Below are 16613 nucleotides of genomic sequence, written 5' to 3'. Positions count from 1 at the left end.
AAGCAAAAATGTTTAAACAGAAAGTATAGTTCCCCGATTCGGACTAGAATTCGCCACACTGGTTTGTGCTGAGCAGCCACAGAAAATTAATCTCCGGACCGCAGACCGATAGGGTAGTATGAAATAGATTTGGAGCAGTGGATCGAAAAAACAAGGAAGAGTGCCGAAAAACGCGATCGAATACTGTGATATCTCGATTTGTTGTCCAGAATATTTATTCCAGCAAAAAAGTATACTGATAGGAACATAGCAGATAAGTGGTAAGAGTACTTGAAGATTAAGGCCCTGTAAGGAAATTTTTTTATAAAAATTGGCTACCTACCAGCTTCAGATGAACCTAAATGAAAAAGTAAAGTGCTATAAGCGACCAGAATATGTCAAATCGGTAGCCAAAAATTAAAGGTTTTAGCTTAAATTAGCCCTTTTTTAGACTCTGCCCCGTCAAAAAAAACTGAACTTGGCCCATTCAGCTATGTTTTTTTAAAACCAACCTTAACCAACAGTTCACTCATAACTCGTGTCGATTTCGATGATGCCGTTGAAATGCTAGATTTGAGAATTTTCATAGCAATACGCTTCCAATAATTGCCAATTATTGGAAAATAAATTGTATTAAATGCATAAATCGCTGTGTTGAAATTCATACAAAAATGATGGGAATTGGCGAATCCACCGAAATTTTTATAAGGTTCAAAGTTGTAGTTTGGGTGTAGGTTCAGGGTTTCCATGTAGACATCTGCGTGGTTTATTGGGGCAAAGTAGGTGAGAATCTGCGATTTTTAAACTTTGGGAAGTCTAAAAGTCTTAAGAATTAAACGTGGTGTAGTCGAATTTTTTATGGTGCTTTATTAGGCTCAAAATTGTCTGAAAAAAACTGAATTTCATAATGAAACTTCTTGAAAACTTCTCAAAAAGAAGTTATGACGGCTCAAAAAATGGCCTAAAATTTGTTAAAATTTCACGTGATGTCAGAGTGTCCCATCTCGGTTTGATCTACGTAGATCTACAAAAAACGCGGCAGAAGAGACGCAGAGTTCTCAACTGATTTCGCATGGTTAAGAACGTGCTGACGTCACATATTTTTGGGAAAAAAATTCCCGCACTTTTTTGTAGATCAAACCGTAACAGCCTGACAGCACGTGAATTTGAAATTTGACTTGTCAGCGGCTGGTAACAATTTTTTTTTATTTGGTAAAAAAAAATTAAAAATCTCGCCGTTCATCGGCTTTAAAATACCTAAATGAAGTTGAAAACGCAAGATATTTACATTGTATGCTCAAAATTTGACGGTGATTTCAAAAAATGTTTATTTTAACTAATTTTAGGCCATTTTTTGAGCCGTGATAACTTTTTTTTGAGAAATTTTCAAGAATTTTCATTATGAAATTCAGTTTTTTCAAACAATTTTAAGTCTAATAAAGCAATATAAAAAATTCGACTACACCACCTTTAAACGTACAAGTGGGGTCATCGGTATCAAATAATGCAGCGAGAACTTCAGCGATGCCCGATTAGATTTTCGAGTCTCAAAATGCTTTAGACACATTGTACGGTAACACAACGTGTGTAGATTGATCAGGCCGGTTACAGTGATCATAGTCTGAAATTTAAGTACTTGAACAAAAATGAAGATAAAATTTCCGATTACTAAAAGCAAATTGTAACAGTGATAACAAAACCATGGACCAATGAACTTGCAAATCCCATCACAAAGCAGAGCCATTGAGATTTTGTTGTTGACATTTCTGAAGAAAATCACAAAATTATGACGGCTAAGCATCAATCGAATTGCAATTTTGGTTTTTTTCTCGAATTTTCTGGGATGTCTTTTTTAGTCTCTTTTCCCCCGCCCAGACTAAGCCTAAGCCTGAGCCTAAGCCTCAGCCTAAGCCTGAGCTTAAGCCTCAGCCTAAGCCTAATTCTAAGCCAGACTAAGCTGGTCCACAACTTTGTAACCGTTAAAACTTACCTAACCTGCAATATAAAAGCAACTGTAGCAAGTACGAAAGAGGCCGTGTTCGAAGGATATAAAAACCACCGTAAGTTTCTGATGGTTCGACTTGTGCGGTAGTAGATCAAAAGGAACATTGAAGAGTGAAGACACAGACAAATAGAAAAGAATATTGTCCAATAGACTCGAGAAATTGTTTGCAGGGGTTCCATGTGCCAAAAAGCGTAAACGTTTTGAAACAATTTTTCTAGGCTATAGGAGAAATGTAATTATAGGCTAGAAAGGTATTGCCAAAAATTATTATTTAATATCAAAACAACACCAGGTGTTAGAAGTCAACATCCACAGCTACATAGAGCAACGCAGAAACTATGAAAGTAATAAAAACTAGGCTTATCTAGTCTTAGGCTAAGGTCTAGTCTTTAGCGTGGGCCTAATTAGGCCTAAACTTAGGCTAATTTTTAGGCTTAGGCTTAGGCTTCGGCTTCGGCAGAGGAAAAGAAATAAAGCAGAAAATATTCATAAATACAGTATTAATTTACAAATTGATCAATTAACATGAGAAAATGTGTAGACAATCTCCTGACAGTAGTGGTCTCCCGGGCGAAGAGAGACGTCGGGGAAGTGATCCTAAATTCAGATATTTGTTTTAAAACACTTTACAAGAACAAGATGACTTACAAAATTTGGAGCTGCCGAGTGGAATTGTGGCTCGATTGCCAACGCCTTGTTGGCCTTGTAATGCTCCCCCTTTTTGCCTTTACAATCCAAAAATTTCGACGCATAGAGATGAATAACCGGGTAAGAAGTTGTGATGGAAAGTTCAATTCCAGACTTTTCGCTCCAAAATCTCAAGTAAGTCGATGGAGTTGATGGCGGGGTCTTCTTAGTGATCACTAAATCATTATCCAAATCCAGCAACTCCTCCGCGTCCTTCCCCGACTCTTTCAGCTGCTTCCCACTCCGAAAATCGAATCCGGTGTCGGTGACGGATCGGATGGCTCCAGTTGGGCAGAACGTATCGTCCACCTCCACGAACTCGTCGGCTTCCATCTCCAGAAAGTGCTCGGCGACGGTATCCGAGCCGTCTAGGTTCCAGTAGGCGTGATTGGTGAGAGCGAGCAGGCCCGGGGTGTCGCATGTCGCGTGGTGCTCGATGATGAGCTGGTTACGGTCATTTACAGTGTAGGTTACCTGGAAAATTGTTTAGACGGTTTGATCTACAAAAAATGCGGGAATTTTTTGCCCAAACAAATGTGACGTCAGCACGTTCTTAACCATTCGGAATCAGTTGAGAACTCTGCCGCATTTTTTGTAGATCTACGTAGATCAAGCCTAAATGAGACACTCTGACACCAAGTGTAGGCGCTTAAAAAACTCACATCAATTTTCGCATCGCCAGGAAGCCCGTCATCCTGCTCATTGGCCCGAACGCTAAAGGAAACCGACTCTGGAGCGTGGCGGACTACTTCCCATTTTCTCTGAAATTGAATTAAATCCTGGAAATAATTTCAGGCTCAATATCTTACATATCCCAGTCCATTGGGCCCGCCGTGAAGATAATGCGGCCCGTTGTTGGGCGTCATTGTGTACTGTTTCCCGTCAAAGTGTAATGTCGAGTTTTTGATTCGATTCGCGACTCTTCCGACAGTCTTTCCAATAGAGGCGGCGTCTTTTTCGAATTCTGAAAAGAAGGTTTTTGCTTAGGCTTAGGACTAGGCTTAGGCTCAGACTTAGGCATAGGCATAGACTAAGGCTTAGATTTAGACAAAAATCTTACCATCAATAGTGTCAAATCCTAACACCAAATCCTGATTCTTTCCGTTTTTGTCCGGAAATGTTAATTTTGCCAACGTGGCACCGAACGGGAGAAGAGTCGCGGTGAGACCCTGCTTGTTTGCAATTTCGATGAATCCTGAGGCCATGATGGTAGAGAGGGCTCTGGAAATGAAAATATTGAAAATTGGCAAAAAGCACACGGCCGCAAAAAGGAGAAAAATCGGGCAAGCAAAACAGGTAATTTTCAGAATTTACACGTGCCGTCAAACAGTCCCATTTTGGTGTGATCTACAAAAAATGCGGGACTTTGTTGCAGAGAAAAATGTGACGTCAGCACACTCTTAACCATACGAAATTTGTTGAGAAGTCTGCGTCTAAATTCCTGCATTTTTGGTAGATCACACCGAAATGGGACACTTTGACACTTTTCAGAAAACTCAAAGTAAAATGGGGAAAATGAAAGCTTAAAATGTTTCACTATCGCAAAATTCCAGCGACCAAAAATTGAAATTAAGAGGATTAAACCTTCAATTTATGTGACACGTGGAATAAACGTGAACTGATAAAAATGGGACGAAACAAAAAGACACCTAAAAAATCGGAGAGTGACCCAAGTCACGTAGAGACGCAGTAATAATAAGAAGAAAAAACATTACTGCAGCAGCAGTGTATTTACTCGGTCAAACGTTTTGGTGTGACTGGACCACTGGATCAGAATTATTGATCCGTTTTTTTGTATGCACTTTGATCGGGAATATTTAGGTTAGGGAATTTGGGTAAAAAAATGAAAAAAGAAAATTAACAAAATTTCAATTTCCTAAGGAATTTTTTTTTTGGAAAAAAAATTATTGAAATTTTCCGGCTAATCGACAAACCGGCAATCCGGCAAATGGCCGATTTGCCGGAATAAAAAAAACTAATTAATATAGTTGGAGAGCACAGCAATACCAAAACTAGGTTTTTTATTTACGCGGGAATTCAAAAAAAAATCGCGGGCGGCAAATGATTTTTTCCGGCAAATCGGAAAATTGCCGGAATTGAAAATTTCCGGCGAATCGGAAAATTGCCGGAATTGAAAATTTCCGGCAATGCGGCAAATTGCCGGAATTGAAAATTTCCGGCAAATTGGCAAACTGGAGGAATTGAAAATTTGCGGCAAATCGGCTAAAATTGCCGAAAGTGAAACACACAAATCTTGCCGAATTTGACGGAAAAATGGCAAATGACGAAAATTTGAAAATTTCAGAATTTCAATTTTAATCGACAAAATTGCACGCAAAGTAAGTAAATTCTATGAAAATATCTAAAGAAAAAGGGAAAAATTTTCCAAAAAGGCACAGTTTTAAGGGTTTCCGTCTCATAAAAAATTCCTCTAAAAACTTCCGGCAAATCGATTTTCGGCAAACGGCAAATCGGCAATTTACCGAAAATTAAAATTTCCGGCAAATTGGAAAACCGGCAATTTGCTTATTTGCCAAATTTGTCATCCAAACCTGAGGTAGTCCACCCTTAAAAATTGTTTCTCATTACTAAAAATTGAAGTTTATAAAAATTTGCTCCTAATTTGCTCCGCTCTGCAATGTTTTTTAAAACCATTTCAAAGTTCGACAACTCCTCAAAAAAATAGGTAAATAATTTCAGGCATAAATTATTATATTAATTAAAAAAATAATTATTTTGAAAACTTCAAGAGAACTGAAATTAAGTGAGAAGAAAATGCGAATAAAAATAAAAATTTTTTTTGAAAGCCAAGATATAGGCGGAGCCTACTTCAAGTGTTTTTTACTGTAATGATTTGTTAAAACCTTTTGAAGTCAAGTTAAAATCTTTTGTGCTGAAAAAATAATTTTCGTGGTGCCAGGCTGCCCCATTACGGTTTGATCTACAAGAAATGCGGGAATTTTCGCCCCCAAAAAATGTGACGTCTGCACGTTCTTAACCATGCAAAATCAGTTGAAAAGTCTGCCGCATTTTTTGTAGATCTACGTATATCAAACCAAAATGGGGCACTCTGACACCACGTGATTTTCCAAAACTCTAGCAAATCGAAGTATTGAAAAAAAATCGATTTTTTCAAAACTAAAAAAAGAAACAAATTTATTCAATTTTCAAATAAAACTTTCTTTGGGTAAAAAAAAAACTCAAAAAACCAATCAAAATCTACATATAACGTCAGGACAAAAAAAAGAGCACCGCTAACACTTCTCGAATGCCTTTGGATCTTTTCGTTTCGTATAATTAGCGGCTTGTTGAGTGGTCAACCATGGGAATGGAGCGTTGGTGATAATCATGATAAGGGTGATGATGATGAACAGGCGTGACCACTAAAACAAAAAATTGATACAGAAAAATGATGGGAAAGGACAGAAAGTTTACAGTGTTTTTTGGGTGCCAATCTGTCATATTACGGTTTGATCTACAAAAAATGCGGGAATTCGCACGTTCTTAACCATGCAAAATCAGTTGAAAACTCTGCGTCTCTTCTCCCGCATTTTTTGTAGATCTACGTAGATCAAGCCGACTGAGACACGTTGACACATCGTGAGACTCCGTCCCATTAAGGTTTGATCTACAAGAAATGTGGGAATTTTTTGCCGACAAAAATGTGACGCCAGCACGTTCTTAACCATGCAAAATCAGTTGAAAACTCTGCGTCTCTTCTCCCGCATTTTTTGTAGATCTACGTAGATCAAGCCGACTGAGACACGTTGACACATCGTGAGACTCCGTCCCATTACGGTTTGATCTACAAAAAATGCGGGAATTTTTTGCCGACAAAAATGTGACGCCAGCACGCTCTTACTCATGCAAAATCAGAGAATAAGTCTGCGTCTCTTCTCCCGCATTTTTTGTAGATCTACGTAGATCAAGCCGACTGAGACACGTTGACACATCGTGAGACTCCGTCCCATTACGGTTTGATCTACAAAAAATGCGGGAATTTTTTGCCGACAAAAATGTGACGCCAGCACGCTCTTACTCATGCAAAATCAGAGAATAAGTCTGCGTCTCTTCTCCCGCATTTTTTGTAGATCTACGTAGATCAAGCCGACTGAGACACGTTGACACATCGTGAGACTCCGTCCCATTACGGTTTGATCTACAAAAAATGCGGGATTTTTTTTCTCAAAAAAATTTGACGTCAGCACGTTCTTAACCATGCAAAATCAGTTGAAAACTCTGCGTCTCTTCTCCCGCACTTTTTGTAGATCTTCGTAGATCACACCGAAATGGGACACTCTGACACCACGTGAGACTCTGCAAACGACGCTCCGTGCTAGCGGCATTATGATAAACAACACGCGAGCGTGCATGGCCAGATGCGGAGTGCCGTAGTTTTCCCGCCCAAAAAGCTACCTGATCTGGCGTATTATCCGGACACAAAATGCCGACTCCTAACGGCGAGATGAACTGAACACAGTACGACAGGAAGGAGATCGCACTGACAGCAAAGTGACAATGCTGCTGACATCTCATTGCCAGGCACTTGACACATGCCATTATGATAAGACCGGACGTGACAACGGCAAAGGCAAATGCAACGAAGGCCACGTTTCGGTCGGAAGTCCACGCCATGATTATGTAGCCGATGCCGAGTCCGATGATCGAGGAGAAGAGCCAGAATGTGTAGATTGCCTGGAAAAAGAGTGTTAAATAAGGCAGGCGACATGTAGGCGCGAGGTAGGCAACAGGTAGGCGCCAGGCAGGTACTAGGCAGGCGCTAGGCAGGAGTCAGGCAAGCGCCAGGTAGGTGTCAGGCAGGTGTCAGGCAAGCATCAGGCAGGTGTCCGGCTGGCGTCAGGCAATTGTTAGGCAGGCGCCAGGCATGCTCCAGGCAATAGTCGGACAAGCGTCAGGTGGGTGTCAGGTATTTTTCAGGTAAGCGTCAGACTGACGTGAGGCAAGTGCGAGTCAAGCTCAGGCAAGCGTCAGGCAGGCTCCAGGCAGGTGTCAAAAAAGCGTCTGGCAGGCACTAGGCAAGCGTTAGGCAGGTGTCAAGAAGGCGCCAGGCAGGTGCTAGGCAAGCGACAGGCAAGAATCAGATAGGCGCCAGGCAAGCGTCAGGCACGCATCAGGCAAGTGTCAGGTCGGCGTCAAGCAGGCGCTAGGCAAGAGTTAGGCAGGTGTCCGGCAGGCAGGTGTCAGGCAGGCGTCAGGCAAGCATCAGGCAGGCGTCAGGAAAGCGTCAGGCAAGCATCATGCAGGCAGGCGCTAGGCCGGCACCAAGACCTAAAAACTCTGTACAACGAACCTTATCACTGGCAAAAGTAACCCGGTCCGAAATTTTGCCGGCGCCAAATTTATAGATCGCACAAAGAGCATACGGTAACGCGTTGATATATCCAGTCGACCTCACATCGAATTGCAGAACTTCTCGAAGATAAGTTGGTCCGTACAGAAGCAGGGTGATGAAGCCGAGGTTTCCGCCAAGGAAGCTCACCCACGCAGACAGAACACAGCGGTCTGTGCAAATTTTCCAGTATGGGACGGCTTCACGGACAGTGTGCTCGGGTTTTCCTTCGACGATTTGGCCGAGCTCTTTTTCGGAGACGTTTCTGGAAATTTTCGAAAAAATTAGCGGCCTAACTTATAATCCAAAGTTTGTGGCCGAGTTTTCAAAACGAAATTGGTGGCCGAGTTTTAATAAAATGTTGGTGGCCGAGTTTTCAATACTAAACTGGTGGTCGAGTTTTTTTTCATAAAAGGGTGGTGGCCGAACTTTCTTTATAAGTTATTCGGCCGAGGTCTCTTTACGAAATTGGTGGCCGAGGTCTCTTTACGAAATTGGTGGCCGGGTTTTCTATTCTAAATGGTGGCCGAGTTTCATAATAAGTTGGTGTCCAAGTTTTTAAAATAAGTTGGTGGCCTAGTTTTTAAAATATTTTTGTGGCCTAGTTTAATATTCGAAAATGGTGGCCGAGTTTTCCGCAAAAAGGTGGTGGCCGAGTTTTCTATACAAAATTGGTGACCGAGTTTTTTATACGGAATTCATGGCAGAGATTTGTACACCGAATTAGTGACCGATATTTCCATACTAAATTAGTGGCCGAGTTTTTACTCTAAATTGCTGGCCGAGTTTTCTATGCTGAGTTCGTGGCCGAATTTCCATAAAAGGTGGTGGCCGAGGTTTCTACACTATATTGGTGACCGAGTTTTCCACACAAAAAGGGTGGTCGAGTTTTCCACAAAAGGTGGCGGCCGAATTTTCCAAACAAAAGTTGGTGGCAGAACTTTTTATAAAACTAGGCCACCGAATTTTTTTCGGCCGTCAAAGAAAAAATAATGTTTTTTTTTTAAATTTTTGTTGTAAAACCTACTTATGAATTCCGGGAATATCCGTGTAAAACATGAAAAACACGAAATAAAAAAACCCAGTAGCCACGCCGAAAACATAATAAATCGACCGCCAACCGAACGAAGAATCGCACAAAATCCCCGAAATCGGCATGAAAATCACATTTGAAAACTGAAAAAAACGTGTTTAAACCCCAAAATTGCTGCAAACGCGCTCTACTGCAACAAACCTGCCAGGCACACGATAATATCGCCAAATAGGTACTGTATTCGGTTTTTGGCGACCAATATGAAGGAATTACACCGAGAACTGTCAGAATCACACTTATCCCGATTCCCTGAAGAACACGGCAGAAAACGACGAGGTAAAAGCTATAAGTGACGGCGAGCGGTGTGAAGAAGGTGCCAAGTGTGGAGCAGAGTCCGCAAAATGACAAGGTTAGTCTGAAAATTAATTTTTCGATTTTTTTGCGACAATTTGCTTGAAAAATAATCAATTTTCCGTCAAAAACTAGTTGATTTTCCGATTTTTATTAAATAAACCACACATAACAAGTTCTCCGGTACAGTAGTCCTGCGTTATCGTGGCGAGACCCGCCGCGCCGCTCAAATTAATTTCTGCGATTTTTAAAGTAAAACTGTTGAATGAAAAATCGATCAAAAAACTATGAAAACAGACGAAAATCCAATTTTTTGGGTCGAAACCCATCGTTTTTGCTAAATTTTCAAATTTTTTGCAATTTTCTCTCGATTTTGTTAATTTTCGCTCAATTTTCCTAATTATTCAACAAATTTCAGTGATTTTTCCCCAAAAATTCAAGGGAAAATCTTAAAATAGTCAAAATAAAATTTCTGAGCTACAGTAGTCAACCATTTTCGTGGCGAGACCCGTCGTGCCGATCGAATTAATTTTTAGTTGTTTTTCTTCATTTTTCCTCATTTTTGCTCAATTTTCTTGATTTTTCAACCATTCGTCGATGGTTTTCAATTAAAAAATGTCGAAAATTATTTAAAATTACTTAAAAAAAGACTTTTTCTTCAAAAACTCTTGCGTAAACTCATAATTTTTAATCGCAAAATTAAAATTTTTTTAAGACATTTCTTTTTTCAGGAGACGTCAACAGCGTCAATAAACAACTACAACAACTGAAAACGTCGCCGATTTGTGTAGGTTTTCAAATCAAATTTCAACAAAAAATGGCAAAAATCAACTACAAACCTGACTCCCAGACTGTTAAGGATGGGTACCGAGGGAATAAGTGCTACCAGGGCGCCGATCGCTGTTGCCGAGAATAAAATCGATTTTTCAGTAGTTCCTTCGATCCAGTGGGGTTCTGAAATTGATTTTTTTTGCTTAAAAATCAAAAATTATTAGACTTACCCGTCAAGTTGCTCGTCTGCTGCTCCACAATTAGATCATCCATACATATCACAGTAAATGTGAAGATTTGAGAGTTGATTTGGGTTAATGTCATGCATGTTAGGCTGAAAATGACCTGGTTTTTCGGTGAAAACGCAGAGAAAAAAGCTTACGAGAGAATCAAAATGAAGACCCGCGTCTGATTCCAAAACACGAAATTGGAAATTTTCCGCTGTGGAGTCTCGAAAATATCCGAATCACCGCCGCCGACGACCTTCACCATCTCGTAGTCACCTGTTACACGCATTTTCCGCCGTTTTTGTATCAAATTCTAGGCCCGATTTGCATTCGCTGGTTCTGTGAGCTCTTCCGAATACTCTTCCGTACTGAAAAAGGGATGATATACGGGAAAAAAATGCAACAAACATCGGAATTTTTGAATATTTGAACTGAAAACAGTTGAGTTCAAGTGGGATAGGGGAAAATTGCCAAGACGCAGGCAGGCGTTGAGCGCGAACAAAGAGCACTCAGCCAGCCCTCGTGGTACCGGACTGACTGTGTAACACATGGAAATGTCATCATTATTGCACAATGTAGGACTGAGTGATGGAATTTCAAAAAGTGATCTACGACGTTCGAATACGGCTTGCGGATCATTGAATCAGAATTGATTCATTGAAATTGAAATAATGATAATCATGACAAAAGACAGCTTTTTCTCCGTTCGGTTGCGAAACAAATTCGTCATCTACGCATTTACATTCTAGTTGTTTGATCTCCAATCTGTCTGTGTTATCGAGTCGATCTTTTGATTTTTTCTCTACAATGAGTCAAGAAATTTGATCACTTCTTGGTGCACTTTTGATACAGCTTTTGGGGTATTTATTGCACCGAAGGCTTCGTTCTTACCTGATAATGGTTCTAGAAGATGCTTGGTCTGTGGAATATTACTCTTTGTTGCTCAGATGCTGAGATACAGTAAGCATTTGAAGACCTGAACCAGGGATGTCCGGCAAATCGGCAAAATGCCCGAATTGAAAATTTTTGGCAACTTAGCAAACCAACAAATTGCCGATTCCCGAATATGCCGGAAAAATGGCAATCGCTGGAAATTTTGGGCAAATCGGGAAACCGGCAAAAAATTTGTCGAACGGCGATCGCCGCATACCCTATTTTGAATTACTGGAAATATCCCAATTTGCACTATTTATTGGAGAGCTTTTATCGTCAAAAATCGTTAAAAAAATGACTAACGGGATTGGTTTTTTGTTTACATGCGCTCAAAAATTCCGAAATGAACGAATTTTGCAATGAGGCTTCTCAAAAAAATTGTATGACGGTTCAAAATTTCGATGAAAAAAAGCTAATTTTGCCTACTTTTCGAAAGAAAATGTTCAATCCCGGTAATTTGACAATTTGCCGGAAATTTTCAACTCCGGCAAGTTGCCGATTTGTCAAAAACTTTTCAATTCCGGCAATTTGCCGATTTTCCGGAAATTTCAATTCCGGCAATTTGCCGATTTTCCGGAAATTTCAATTCCGGAAATTTGTGTAATTAAGGATGAAACTCTTCTAACAATATCCGGCAACTGACACGAAAATGGAGATTTTAGCTGAAATTTTAGCTGAAACCTTTTTTGAACCGCCATAAAATTATTTTACAATTTTTCAATCTAAAACCGTCAGTTTTCCTTCATTTTAGATTTCTTTCTAATATTCCTGGAACAGATATGAAATAATAATAAGAATTTTATTAATTTTAAATTCGAAAAAAAATCCCGAGGAGCGAGATCAAATAAATGATGCAACAAGCAATATAATTGCAAAACAACACAATCGTTCAGCAACATTCCTGCAATTCTTTGTGTTTCGCAATTTCCAACTGTTTTTCCCTGGATAGCGTGTAGTCGGCTGGCTCGGCAGTTGTAAACCATGGAAAGGGTGCACTTGTGACGAACACAATAATTCCGACGATCAAGAAGAACCATCCCCACTGTTCTGCGGTGTTATCTGGACAAATGATTCCGACGAGGATTGGCGCGCCGAATTGAATCACATAGGCCATGAGTGCGATGACGGAGACGGCAAAGTGCACATGTTGTTTGCAGCGCTGAAAAGTGCAGAGGTTAATAGGCTGAGTCAATATTGAAAAGAGTTGGAGACATTAAGCAGGATCAGAAAAAGAATGGAATTTCGAACAACTGACCAGCTGTAGACATTTCACTGTTCCCATAATGTTCAGTCCGGATACAGCAATCGAAAAAGTGAACGCAATTTGAGCCACTAGCCTGCTCGACGTCGTTGCCATTCCGATATAACCGATTGCCAAGCCGAGTCTTGCAACGATTCCGCAAATTGTAAATCTAACCCGTTCTGATACAAAATCACAGCGATCTGATAGCTGTCCGGCTATAGATTTGACAGCTGCTGAGAGCAAGAATGGAAGAGCACTAGCGAAGCCAGTTCCGCGAACTTCGAAATTCAAAACTTCACGCAAATAGGTTGGACCGTAGAGTACCAAGGTTAAAAATCCGAGGTTTCCACCGATGTTGGACATCCAAGTGACAAGCACACAAGGATCCTTGCAAATAGCCAAATATGGAACTGGTTCCTTATGAGTTACAGTCTTATCTTGCAAGATAAGGCTTAACTCTTTGTTCGAAACATTCCTATGATCTGTCGGAGAATCTGTGTAGAAAAAGTAGAACGCCAGGAAAAATACTATGGTGACAATTCCGAAGAGGTAGTAGATCGATCTCCACCCCCAGGATGATTCACATAGGAATCCAGAAATTGGCATGCAGATCACGTTACTCCACTGGAATGCACACGATAGAACTGCCAAAAAAGTGCCAGATTCATTATTTGGAGCCCATGCTGTCGGCACGGAGCCCAGAACTGTAAAGACCATACTAATCCCCAATCCTTGTAGAAATCGCACTACAAGAACGCTGAAAAAGTTCCACTCGACAGCTAGCGGGAATAGTATGGTTCCGAGTATTGAGAATACACCACAAATGCTCAATACTAGACGAACACCGACTCGATGCATTAATGGCATAGCAATTAATAATCCTAATAGGCCGCCGACTGCCATCGATGAAAATACCAGAGATTTCATGTTACTATCTTCAAACCAATGAGTTTCGTTTGGATGAGTGATATGGTAATCGTCTGAGACATCTGACATACAGATTACTGTGAAATTGAACGCCAATGAGTTCATTTGGAGCAGTGTCAGACATGTTAATCTGAAGAAGTTTTGGTATTATGGGAACGTTGAATTCTGAGAATGCGTATTGGGCAACATATTTGACGCGCAAAATATCTCGTAGCGAAAACTACAGTAATTCTTTAAGTGACTACTGTAGCGCTGGTGTCGATTTACGGGATCTCGATTTTTGAAATGAATTTCCCTTCGTTTCTTCGTTATATTTTCTCACTTTTTGCTTAATTATCGATTTATCGATAGAATAGTAAAATTGAGCCAAAAAAAAAGCTAAAATAATACGAAGAAATAAAGGTGCTAGGCTGACCCATCACGGTTTGATCTACAAAAATGCGGGATTTTTTTTCCAAAAAATTGTGTCGTCAGCACGTTCTTAACCATGCGAAATCAGTTGAGAACTCTGCGTCTCGTTTCCCGCATTTTTTGTAGATCTACGTAGATCAAGCCGGAATGAGACACTTTGACACAACCCGAAAATGGAATAACGCTGTTCTGTCACAATTCGCCAAAAAAAAAATCGAGATCCCCATAAATCGACACAAGTGCTACAGTAGTCATTTAAAGAGTTACTGTAGTTTTCGCTACGAGACATTTTGCGCGTCAATTGTGTTGCGCAATACGCAATCTCAGAATTTTTTGTTCCTGTAATATAAAGTGATCGAACATTCTCAAAACTTACGTCAGAATCAAAATCAAATATCGCGTCAGATTGCAACACAATATTTTTGAAGTCTTCCTGGAATTCTCCGACATTTCATCTGATTTTTCAATTTTTTCCTCAGCATCGCCGACTCGTCGCATCCTCTCTCTAAATCAAAAAATGGAAACGGGGGAAAAAAAAACATTAATAGATTTTAGAAATCAATGGAACATTTCAAAATCATGAGGAAAAGAATGACAAAAAAATCACAGAAATCAGAATACCGTCGAACAACTCCCCCCAGTTTTTATCGATACACTGGCTGCTGATTTGCATACGTTTTGAATAGGTGATTTGTGGTGCGAGTGTGTTTGGCACACGATTTTGAACTCTGGATCGGATTATTGCTCTTAAAAATATTTTGTAATTTTGCATCATTATACCGGGAAAAGTCACGTCATCTGAAATTTGTTTCGAAGATCGGAAGTTTTTTTAGGGGCACTGTAGGAATTTCCGTGTCGGCAAAACTTCTTTGATGATAGAGATGTTGGGTGTTCCGTTGAACTCTCTGATCCCGAAATAGAACACAATCTGTGTCTGAACATACAGCAAACGATTTTTTCCAGCAAATCGGCAAATTGACGGAATTGAAATTTTCTGGCAAATTGGCGGAATTGGAAATTTCCGGCAAATCGGCAATTTGGCGGAATTGGAAATTTCCGGAAAATCGGCAAATTGACGGAGTTGAAAATCTCCGGCAAATTGGCGGAATTCAATTTTCCGGCAAATGGGCAAATTTCCGGAATGGAGAATTTGCCGGCAAATTTCCGGAATGGAGAATTTTCCGGAAAATCAGCAAATTAAAAAAAAAAAATTAGAAAGCAAATTGACAGAACTCAAATATCCGGCAAACAGGCACATTTCCGGAGTTGAACATTTCCGGCAAATTGTATTAGCAGAATTGTAAATTTCCGGCAAACCGGCAAGTTGCCGATTTACCGACTAAAAATTGCCGCCCATCTCTGACACAAACTGTGGCTGAAACTTTTCCAATTCGTGAATGAACAAGAAAAAATTTGATGTATTTCTCCAAGTTCGACATAACCCTATCAGGTTTTTTGCCACTGATACCAGCCGTTTGCCAGCTGCCGTTGGGAGCTCTCTTCATCGAAAGTGCATGTTGGTAGAGCTAACTGATAAAGCGTGGTGCCACTTGGTGCTCTTTTTACCTCCGTGATAATCAGGGGGGGGGGGGGGGGTGATAAGTTGAATAATTTATTGCCCAGGTCTGCCGGTTTTTCGGTTTTTCTTTCTTGAAAAACCGAAAAAAGTGGTCAAAATTGCCCAAAAACGAAAATTCTTCGGTTTTCCAAAGAATTTTCGGCGGCACCCCTGCTTGGGAAATGAAAATTCCTTTATACTGTCGACAAAGAACTGTTGAGCAGAGTCGATTCGTTTCGAATTGAATTCAATTAAAAAAGTCGTTCCTTTGGAATTTTCCGCTGCCTCTTTCGAATTTGAATATTATCCAGTTTGCGATTTTTGCCTGTTTTCCTGTTGTTTATGGTGCAATTTAGTGATTCATCACAAAAATGGTCTCGATTCCCCTCCTCGTGAGACTCCTCGTCATTCATTTTTCCAATTTCGCTCCAATTCTTCTATTGTCTTCTCTCCGACGATCGGTGGTTCGGTTGTAATAATCAAAACATACAGAGAAGGCGCTCCGCCTACCCCCATTCGATCATCCACCACGATCAAGGCTTCAAGTGTTTCATTTTTATTGAAAACTGACGATTATTTTCCTATCTCTCTCTCTGTTGATTTGATCTATTTGCTCTTCTCCTTTTGATTTGACCCCCTTTAGCGGTGGGGGGCGAACTGTTGCGCCACTGTTCCACGTGGGGAGAGGGGGGACGATTTTTTATCCTTTATTTAAACCGAAGAAGCTCAACCTACTACTCTCGCGGCTTTTTTCGTCGGCTCATTACTTCTTGGTCGACAGTTTTTTCCTTCACTGGGTTGTAATATTCTGAGAATGCACATTTTACAACACAATTGACGCGCAAAATATCTCGTAGCGAAAACTACAGTAACTCTTTAAATGACTACTGTAGCGCTTGTGTCGATTTACGGGATCTCGATTTTTGAAATGAATATTTCTTTTCGAATTGTGACAGTGATATCCCGTTCTCCTTCGGTTTTTTCGTATTTTTTAAGCAATTGCAGTGCATTTGTTTTTCCACTTCTACGATATTAAAGGGAGGCGCTTATTTATGCGGAATGGTCTTGCCGCGCGTTTAGTCATCATTGTTAGCAGTTTCTGTTCAAAATTCGCGTAGATCACAAATAATTTGTGAAA

General features: G+C 40.3%; 4 protein-coding genes across 9 annotated transcripts; all 4 read right to left on the bottom strand.

Moving 5' to 3' along the window:
- Window positions 1–12: 12 nt before the first annotated feature.
- Window positions 13–2163, bottom strand: srd-75 (Serpentine Receptor, class D (Delta); the record flags this gene model as incomplete). 2 transcript variants are annotated; one of them, NR_133591.1, is made up of 5 exons in its annotated part: window positions 13–285; window positions 492–770; window positions 1460–1600; window positions 1649–1745; window positions 1975–2163. NR_133591.1 is itself a non-coding variant. In NM_001029050.2 (5 exons), the coding sequence occupies 5 exons, from the start codon at window positions 2161–2163 to the stop codon at window positions 13–15; spliced, it is 984 nt and encodes a 327-aa protein (NP_001024221.1). The 2 variants fall into 2 exon arrangements, 1 of the variants encoding a protein (NP_001024221.1); NM_001029050.2 differs by having other exon boundaries at window positions 1970–2163.
- Window positions 2164–2500: 337 nt separating this feature from the next.
- On the bottom strand, window positions 2501–3876 carry Y19D10A.16 (Aldose 1-epimerase; the record flags this gene model as incomplete). The annotated part of the gene is made up of 5 exons (NM_001047724.1): window positions 2501–2581; window positions 2633–3145; window positions 3334–3432; window positions 3481–3635; window positions 3732–3876. The coding sequence occupies 5 exons, from the start codon at window positions 3874–3876 to the stop codon at window positions 2501–2503; spliced, it is 993 nt and encodes a 330-aa protein (NP_001041189.1).
- A 2049-nt stretch (window positions 3877–5925) lies between these two features.
- Window positions 5926–10692, bottom strand: Y19D10A.4 (the record flags this gene model as incomplete). Of its 4 annotated transcripts, NM_071256.2 has the most annotated exons (8): window positions 5926–6054; window positions 7088–7366; window positions 7983–8286; window positions 9049–9197; window positions 9256–9469; window positions 10245–10359; window positions 10407–10510; window positions 10559–10692. In NM_071256.2, the coding sequence occupies 8 exons, from the start codon at window positions 10690–10692 to the stop codon at window positions 5926–5928; spliced, it is 1428 nt and encodes a 475-aa protein (NP_503657.2). The 4 variants fall into 4 exon arrangements, 3 of the variants coding, with proteins under 3 accessions (NP_503657.2, NP_001303761.1, NP_001303762.1); NR_133590.1 differs by lacking the exons at window positions 10245–10359; window positions 10407–10510; window positions 10559–10692 and having other exon boundaries at window positions 9256–9470; NM_001316832.1 differs by lacking the exons at window positions 9256–9469; window positions 10245–10359; window positions 10407–10510; window positions 10559–10692 and having other exon boundaries at window positions 9049–9179.
- A 1533-nt stretch (window positions 10693–12225) lies between these two features.
- On the bottom strand, window positions 12226–14415 carry Y19D10A.5 (the record flags this gene model as incomplete). Of its 2 annotated transcripts, NM_071255.2 has the most annotated exons (3): window positions 12226–12495; window positions 12592–13636; window positions 14294–14415. In NM_071255.2, 3 exons carry the CDS (start codon window positions 14413–14415, stop codon window positions 12226–12228), a joined length of 1437 nt encoding a protein of 478 aa, NP_503656.2. The 2 variants fall into 2 exon arrangements, with proteins under 2 accessions (NP_503656.2, NP_001303763.1); NM_001316834.1 differs by lacking the exons at window positions 12592–13636; window positions 14294–14415 and having other exon boundaries at window positions 12226–12450.
- Between the last annotated feature and the right edge of the window lie 2198 nt (window positions 14416–16613).

This window comes from Caenorhabditis elegans, chromosome V, assembly GCF_000002985.6.
Source record: "Caenorhabditis elegans chromosome V".
Classification (NCBI taxonomy): domain Eukaryota; kingdom Metazoa; phylum Nematoda; class Chromadorea; order Rhabditida; family Rhabditidae; genus Caenorhabditis; species Caenorhabditis elegans.
The sequence above is the reverse complement of the archived record's forward strand: the minus strand, read 5'-3'. Positions and strand labels throughout refer to the sequence as shown.